This window comes from Sinocyclocheilus rhinocerous, unplaced genomic scaffold (assembly GCF_001515625.1).
Source record: "Sinocyclocheilus rhinocerous isolate Xijiao unplaced genomic scaffold, SAMN03320098_v1.1 scaffold409, whole genome shotgun sequence".
Lineage (NCBI taxonomy): Eukaryota > Metazoa > Chordata > Actinopteri > Cypriniformes > Cyprinidae > Sinocyclocheilus > Sinocyclocheilus rhinocerous.
The window spans coordinates 380,401-390,198 of NW_015635191.1; the positions used below are offsets into that span (position 1 = coordinate 380,401).

General features: G+C 33.7%; 1 protein-coding gene across 1 annotated transcript in view; it reads right to left on the bottom strand.

Annotated features, from left to right (window-relative positions):
- The window catches only part of LOC107746761 (regulator of G-protein signaling 7-like), a 36,473-nt gene extending 36,115 nt beyond the window's left edge, over nucleotides 1-358 (bottom strand). Inside the window, exon 1 of the mRNA XM_016561055.1 lies at nucleotides 261-358. Within this exon, the coding sequence (XP_016416541.1) occupies nucleotides 261-357 (97 nt within the window). The 5' untranslated portion in view covers nucleotide 358. The remainder of the gene's footprint in view (nucleotides 1-260) is intronic.
- Between the last annotated feature and the right edge of the window lie 9,440 nt (nucleotides 359-9,798).

A 9,798-nucleotide genomic window follows, 5' to 3' on the forward strand; every position in this document is an offset into this window, starting at 1 on the left:
GTCTGAAAAAAATTTAAATGTCAGGAGCATATCATAATAAATAAATAAATAGTCTGAAAAATAAAACACAAATGTCTGGGTCATATTAAATAAGTGTGTGTGTGTGTGTGTGTAATAAAATGTCATATTTCTTCCAAAAATAAAATATATATATAAACATAAAATGTCTTGGGAAAAAAATTAAATGTCTGGAGCATATTATAATTAATAAAAAAATAAAATAATAAATAGTCTGAAAAAACCATAAATGCACAGGTCACCTGAGAACACACTGGGGATCTTGGAGAGGAAGCTCTTGACGGTGCGGATGGGAATCCCGCTCTTCTCGTCCTGCATGCGAGCGATGGTATCCTCCATCTGCAGAGAGAGAGTCACAGCCTGATGTCTGGAACAATCACAGTAATTACATGCTTCATTATTAGCCTCTATTCTCTGTAATTATGCTTAATTTCTGTGTGATTAAACACACTGTTGTACTCACATTTACTTCTCACTCTTGACAGCACAAACTCCCTCTAAACCTGCCATACAGCAGCGCAAACAAACACCAGACGAGTAATGATCCGTTAATATCCATAACCAACACATAAACCAGCTCATATTTACCCCAAAACCAAAAGACACACATTTTACTTAAAGAAAATTAAATTATTTTTTTGAAACATTATTTTCATGAGAATATTTAAACCCACTTTTGTGCAAAAAAAAAAATCTAAATAAAATATTACAATTATATATTATTATATAATTATATGAAACCTGGCTGAATGACGCCATACCGGACAACGCGCTACATCTGCCGGGCTTCCAGCTGTTCAGAGCGGATCTGTGTTTTTTGTTCTGTCACTGTCATTCTGTTACACTGTGGAAGCTTCTGTCACGAAAACAAATTCCTTGTATGTGTAAATTATTATTATTTAGTCCAATTATAAAAATTAAACTAATTAATAAAGAACTATCACTATCACTGTAAAGTACTTAATAATTATTATTATCATTATTGTTATTATTAATAATAATAACAACTGCATGATTTTACGGTACATTTCTGCCATATGTGACCCTGGACCACAAAACCAGTCATAAGGGTCAATTTTTTTAAATGGATATTTATACAGGATAGGACAATATTTGGCCGAGATACAAATATTTGAAAATCTGGAATCTGAGGGTGCAAAAAAATCAAAATATTGAGAAAATCATCTTTAAAGTTGTCCAAATGAAGTTCAAATGAAGTTCTTAGCAATGCATATTACTAATCAAAAATTAAGTTTTCTTCATGGAACATGATCTTTACTTAATATCCTAATGATTTTTGGCATAAAAGAAAAATGTATAATTTTGACCCATACAATGTATTGTTGGCTATTGCTACAAATATACCCCAGCGACTTAACACTGCTTTTGTGCTGCAGGGACACATATGGACATCAACATGACATAGTCACCACTGATAAGCAACTACTAAATATAATGTAGAAACTTTAATTTTCTGTAACGCTGCTTTGCAACGATTTGCATTGTGAAAAGCGTTATACAAATACACTTGAATTGAACTTAAGCTTCTGTAATCTCACATACAGGAACCCAAATACACAGGCATAGAGAGATGACTCGCAAGTCTTCACACGAGGGCTGAACGCTTCCGCTGACAGACAACAAACAAATACACAGCCACCCGACACTTCAGAGAAAACAGCTGTGGCCGCCTTGTTAAATTAGCACACCCAAAAGCCTATAGCAGGGCAATTGCTCAAATCGAAACTAAAATTCGCATACTATATATCCTGGCATCACTTTTCCAAAACATTCAAATGAAAATGTTATGCAATAAATAAATAAACAACTACTAAAAATTACCTAAAAATAAGAAGAATTCAAAAAGTATAATAACATTAGTTAATATGATGTATGCACTATATTCAAAGTCTTCTACTTTGTGTAATTTAATCGTTATTATACCATTCAGTAAATGACAACAATTGCTATTTTTAGATGAATTATGCATTTAGATAATCAAATACAAAATTAGCCTCAAAATGAAAAACTATGAAGAACAAAAACTACATGGAAAAAAGATAACATTTCATTTATAATGTATTTCATTGATTTGATTACACAAAAACAGACAGTGGCACATGATTATTTAATATTTAAACAATTTTTAGTTGAATTTCCCTCAAAAAAAAAATAACCATATTGGGATATACACTGTAACTGATATATGCTGCCGCCTACCACAACACAACATTAAACATATGATCGGCACCATAGAGTCACAGAATACACAAATGTGAGAAAAACAACAACACATGAGGTTGTGACTCAGACAAACAGACATGATCAGGAGCTCAGTGATATTAGTTTGATCAGAATCAGCACATAAAGATCACGGACTCTTCAGAGAGTCTGAGATCCCAGATCTCCTCTGCTCGCTCTTCACTGACAAACACAACTGAACGCACAGAATCCACCAGCCATGATGATTCCTTACTGACAGTTTGCATTTCTCTCTGCTTTCTGGACTGCAGTCGCCAGCCGAGCTCATGCTGTTCTCTCTCAGGTCCTCTGCAGAGTAGTTCAGTATGCAGCAGAATGTAGGTGACCTTGTCTGGAATTCAGCTCGGAATTTTTATAAGCATCTAACAGTGAGGCGGGAAGCCACAAACTTTAATATTTATTATTTTATACATATTACATAGACATTTATTTTTATATGTATATATAAATAAATGAGTGCTGTCAAACGATTAATTGTGATTAATCGCATCCAAAATAGGTTTTTGTTTATGTATGTGTGTTTGAAAGTGTTTTGATTCTTTATTGTTCGGTCACACTTTACATTAGGGCTTCATTAGTTAACATTAGTTAATTCATTAGTTAACATAAACTGCCAATGAAAAATTCTTCTGAACATTCATTAATCTTAGGTATTCCAATATTTAATAACAGAATGTTAAAATGCAGCTGTGTTATTTAATGAGCTAACATGAACTAAGACTTGTATTTTTTAAACAAGGATTAATAACTTCTGTAGCAAATGTTGCTATTGCTCATTGTGAATGTTAATGCATTAACTAGCTAATGAGGTCTTATTGTAAAGTGATACCTATTGGTCTTTATAGTTCTTTTGCACTTTAATCTGTGTAAAACTTTTAACTTTATACATTTCTGTATTGCTTTATTGCATTTAAATGTTCAGTTATTTTTGTTATAAGAAAAAAGTTATTAAACCTGTTATACTGTATTATGACAACACTTTTTTTAAACTTAATTTCAATATCGTGATAATACCGTATACCGTGATAAAAGCATTAGCAATTAATCGCAACATGAAAATGTGATACCGGCATATCCCTATGTGTGAGTGTGTGTTTGTGTGTGCATTAGTTGTAATAATATATTAGTTTTATTTTATTAATTTATTTTGTATGTTTTTACTTTATATGCATATATACAGTAGTTTTTTAATATTAGTAATTATGAATTCAAGTACATAAATAAATTATAAGATAAATAAATTATATATATGTACAGGTATATGTATATACACTAGGGGTGTAACGGTACACAAATATGACAGTTCGGTACGTATCTCGGTTTTAACGTCACGGTTCGGTATGATTTCGGTACAGCAGGGGGATAGTTTAAATTTTCTTAGTGATAAAAATCTACCTCAGCTTATGCTTAAAACTATAGGGAGCCCTTTTACAATTACACCCCTAATATACACACACACACACTACATATATCTCAGTGTTAGTTTAGTTTACATTTTGATTAATTTTCATTTTTTAAATTTCTATTGTCATTTGTATTAGTTATTCTTTATGTCTGCATTCTTTTAAATACATTTTTATTTCAGCTTCAGTTATTTTAGTTAATCTAGTTAAATATAATATACATTATATATATATATATACATTTACATAGTATACATTTATATAGTATATATATACACACACACACACTCACTCACTCACTCACTCAATCACTCACACACACACACTCACTCACACACACTCACACACACATTTGTAGTCGTTACAGTATTAACTGCTCTGATCTCGGAGTAAGCTGCACTAACGGCCCTGAGCTGCAGATGTGGATGTTATGAGAAACAGTGAGGGACCTTTGCAGTTCACAGGTGTAATTATCATTCAAAACCTGCCATTACCATAATATCATTTCATTAGCCAATCGGCCATCAGAGGAGATTCAGTGTGACAGAAGCGATTTTCCTGTCCATCAGAATCCACTGAGACCAACCTGCAGACGAACAGCACACAAACACACAGATCTGAACACAAACGCTGTGCTGCTGCTATCCTCATATCTTTGTATATCCTGATCTGCTGTTGTTTTCATCTGATGGTCAGATCTTCTGGTTTATTAAGTGTGCTGGAAGACTCTCTTCAGACAGTCTCTGTTTGGCCTATTTTTAACCAAATAATAAGGCCAGAGCTCTGAAATAAAAATAACAGCTCATTTCCACTGTGAATGAGAGAGATTTTGGATGATGCTCATTTAAGCACTCATAGTGTCTGTTATTAGATCCACTTATTAGGACACTTGATCAAGAGCCCATGATTTTGCTTGAGGAGCACAGTGATCTTTCCTAAAACTAAATCTGGCCTCACTTCATTAAAATATTTGAAATGTACTTAATGAAAATAATGTCACAATACCACAAATCTCAATGGCCATAAAAACGGGCTTAATTTCATCATGCAAATTATGATTTCTTATCCATAGGTGCAGTATGTTCACATCACAGCTAGCTTCATGCTAAACAACTTTCCATGGTCTTCTCCATCACTGACTCATGTCAGTAAAGCACAGGAGAGTAGCGCTGCGTTCTGATTGGACGAGGCAGCTGTCAGCGGTTGTCAAGGGCAACAGGATGCATGTCTATTTTTCAGACTCAGATGTCATTGTGGATCTGCAGAGATTTTAGAAAGGTGCATAACTTACAACAACAGCCTTAAACAATGACCTGCATTCAATCAGTAGATCAATGCGCTCGCAACACCAAGCTCATGGGTTCGATTCCCAGAGAATGCATGAACTGATCAAATGCAATGCAAGTCACTTTGGATAAAAGCATCTCCCCAATGCATTAATGTAAACGTAAATAGATATTTGACTACAGGCACACGACGGAGCAGGTCACGATAAGGATATTTAGTAACACTTCACTTAAAGCCTTTATTTATAATGCATTATAAAGGTATTCATATGCATAATGTGTATGTTTTAATGCATTATATCTAACTAAATATTAGAATGCATTTTAACTTTGAAGGTTTTTGTGTCATTTTTAATGCATTATACTTTCTAAAGGTGTAACAATTAATAGATGACATATTATAATGTATAACTGTGGTTACAATTAAGAGATTATACAATGCATTATAAGGTGCATTACAAGCAGAATTAATGCAAGGCAAGTTTATTTATATAGCACATTTCATCCACAACGGTAATTCAACGCGCTTTACATAAAAGGAATTAAAATAATCATAGAAAATGCATTAAAACTACTTTTATTGTGCACTATACAGTATATAAAGGCTTTACGTGTTAGCAAATTGCTCTTTAGTAGCATGCAGTGATGAATCAGCAGTCCTGTCACATGTTTAGTAAGGGTTAGGCATGACATGTACGTGCCACGTTTGCCTATCTAACACGTCAGGAAATTATTCTCCTCAACTTAACAAAGAGACTGAGAAGTAGAAGCAGCAGCGGTTCACAAGAATCACTGCAACACACCAGACTAGTAATAAAGTTCATTAGTGTACTAGCATAGAAAATGCATTAAAACTACTTTTATTGTGCACTATACAGTATATAAAGGCTTTACGTGTTAGCAAATTGCTCTTTAGTAGCATGCAGTGATGAATCAGCAGTCCTGTCACATGTTTAGTAAGGGTTAGGCATGACATGTACGTGCCACGTTTGCCTATCTAACACGTCAGGAAATTATTCTCCTCAACTTAACAAAGAGACTGAGAAGTAGAAGCAGCAGCGGTTCACAAGAATCACTGCAACACACCAGACTAGTAATAAAGTTCATTAGCGTACTAGAGTGTTACTGTAGTGTGCAACTGTAGTATAGTTCACTATGATGTAACTAGTGCACTTTAGTGCAACTGTAGTGTATTATAGTGTAACTCTATAGTGTACTAGCACTGTAGTGCAACTGTATGTAATCATATAGTGTACTAACTGTACAGTATACTATAATATAACAGTTTAACTGTATAGTGCACTATAGTGTAACTGTAGTGATTCATGGTTGACAAAGAATGCAGCAACTTTTTATAAACGATGAATCTTCTCCTCTTTTTGACTGATGTTGTGTTTGGAGATTCTCATTGATTTATCAGTGGGATTATTGATGAATTATTAGGCTGCATGTAAACACAGCTACCGTCCCTGAACCCTGAAACTCAAACAGCAAATAAACCAAACCGAGCTTCAAAGCAAAACTTCATCTGTGCGTTTACTGCAAACCAAGCGTTCGATGATTACAGTGGCACCAAACTCTAATCCTGCAGATCCAGATCGCGGGTTATCTGACGCTTCGGCTTTCAGAGTGACTCGAGACTTCTGACACTTTTCACATTTTCTCTCTTTCTCTGTTTTCTTGACGGCACAGCGTGATGCATGCTGGGTAATCCGCCGAGGATGAAGAGAAATGCAAATGTCAGAACACAAGACGACACCGACCACAGTAATCACACACACACACTCTTTTACTCACTCGTGCGTGCGTGCGTAGATATTATATTTTATTATGTAATATTATATTATGATAAAAATCTGTGACAGTAATTTCTTGTTCTTATTTGTCAGGAGGTATTCAAAATCCAAAACTAAACTCTAAACTTCATCCCTCAGGGCTTTTAGTCCAGCAGTGTGCAGATGATGTGGTTTCTCAGCGGTTCCTCTCTTTCATCAGCCCAAAGACAACACGTACCTGCTTCATCAAAGAATATTAGTCTATAATACAGCGTATAATCGGCTGCTTGTGCTCCTCTGATTGAATATGCATGGCTGTCTTTGTGCTGGAGTGGCAATAAAAATATCCCTCGTTTGATGTATTATTCCTCCCGCGGAGGGTATTGATTAAGCGCTTTTCAAAGCGATCGGGAGAAATGTTACTCGCACAAATCGACGTTAACACTTTTATTCATCAAGGATGCATTAAATTGATCAAAAGTGGCAGTAAAAACATTTATAATGTTACAGAAGATTTCAATTTCAAATAAATGCTGCTCTTTTGAACTTTCTATTCATCTGTGAATCCTGAAAAATACAATGTATCAACTGTTTCCAACATTGATAATAATCATGGATCGTATGTGTGTGTGTGTGTGAGAGTGTGTGTGAGAGAGAGAGAGAGAGAGAGAGAGAGTGTGTGTGTGTGTGTGTGTGTGTGTGTGTGCGTGTGTGTGTGTGCGTGCGAGTGCGTGTGAGTGTGTGAGTGTGTGTGAGTGAGTGTGTGTGCGTGTGTGTGTAAATGGTAATAAAAAAAATAAAAAAAATCTGACACTGCACAAAAATAATAATACATCAAAATTAATGTTGTTGCTAATCATATCCAAGACTGTAATAACTGTAAAAAAATAAAAATAAAATAAAAAAATCTGTTTAGCATTTAGTATATGGAAAACGATTTTTTGTGGTTTTCTTTTGTTGTTTTTGTTGTGTTATAAAAACAACAGTGGCATTACGTAAACAAACTGACATTTAAAGGGTTAAAATTCTTAAAATGAATGGATTTTTTTGTAGTTATGATCAGGACCGATGTTGGTAAAAAGATTTATATCAGTGAAAGTGGAAAAATATTAATATATAATATTTTTATGACCGTTTTTTGACGTGCATTTTTGTCGTCTAAGGACATCTGTGTAACTTTTTTTCAATTTACACACATGGGTTAAAACAAGTTTATACAATATTTGCCCTCTATTTCATGCATCTTTTCTGCAAAGATACTTAAAAGTAATTTTAAGTTTTTATGTTTACAGCATGTTGAACTTCATGTGTGCTGCACTCGGAACGGAACATTCTACTCAAAAATGCCTCAATCACATAAAAAGTGTCAAGAAAAATCACTCATCAAATGTAATGCAAAAATTAATGCATTTAAAGCTGGTAGAATCTGCCTGTAATTTACTCTGATTTTAAAATCACTGAAATCATTATATACTACCAGTCAAAATCAGTTATATTAGTATCACTGATATATTAATGCTTTTAACTGGTAGTGATAGCATCACTGAGATACTATTGTAGTTTTCATTCATATTTTGAATAATTCAGCATTTTTATATTTCAGTTTTATTTTAGTTCAAGTTTTAGTCTTTTTTAGTTTTAGTTTTGGGTACCTATAATAACCTTGGTCAAAATATTGGAATAATTATGATTTTTTAAAATGTTTTTTAGTCTCTTCTGCTCACCAAGGCTGCATTTATTGAAGATGCTGAAAATTCAGCTTTGATCACAGGAATAAATTACATCTTACAATAGATTAACATTGAAATCAGTTATTTTAAATTATAATAATATTTCACTGTTTTTACTGTATTTTTGATCAAATAAATGCAGCCTTGGTGAGCAGAAGAGACTTCTAGTGTAAAATTACAATGAGAATTACAAACAAAAACAACAGTAAAACATCTAGATGCACCGTTATTAACTACTGATGCTGACGGTCCTCTAAATAGATTTTTTTTAAATGCAAAATCATATTTTTTATTTTTTTTAGGATTATGGTGTTAAATGTTGATTCATTGAAATATACTGCTAAATTCAGTCTTGTGGAAGCGCCGTGTGTCCTGATTCAACTAATCGGATGTAAATTCTTTCATATTTGCCTCTTGGGACATTATGAATTTGTAGCTAAATGAAGCTCTGTTCTCTAAATAGATTTTTTTTAAATGCAAAATCATATATATATTTTTTTTTAGGATTATGGTGTTAAATGTTGATTCATTGAAATATGCTGCTAAATTCAGTCTTGTGGAAGCGCCGTGTGTCCTGATTCAACTAATCGGATGTAAGTACTTTCACATTTGCCTCTTGGGACATTATGAATTTGTAGCTAAATGAAGCTCTGTCAGTAATCTCCCATCGACTGATAAATCATTAACAATCCTCTCACAACACCAGACCTGAACGATAAACCTGCAGGACACACAGTTCATCTAAAACAGACAGAAGAGTTCAGCAGAAGAATGAAAAAAATGTAAATAGCTGTAAATAGCCTCTGTAAGTCACTCGGGGTAATGTGTTTATTAATCTCTCACGGTCTTCAGGAACAGATCAGAATCTCTTATTAAACACTTCAGTCTGTCGTATTTAAATCTAGTGGTTCTGGGGCTTTGGCTCAAATCCCAATGCAACACATACATATTAATACATTAAAGCTGAACTCGACAGCCACTGCACTCTAAAAAAAATCTGTAAAAATAGGGCGCAATATACTGTATAATTTTAAGGAATTGTTTTTTAATGCAATAGCAGCTAATGCTGTTTTCACGTCAAAATCAGAGTAGCAGAAATTAAAACAATCATAATAGCAATACAACTTCAATAAACGGAGAAAATTATATAAAATATTACAAATACAGCAATTATATAAGCTCTTTCAGTTTGATATTTGTGACCCTGGAGCACAAAACCAGTCATAAGGGTCAATTTTGTGAAATTGAGATTTATGCATCATCTGAAAGCTGAATACATAAGCTTTCCATTGATGTATGGTTTGTTAGGATAGGACAATATTTG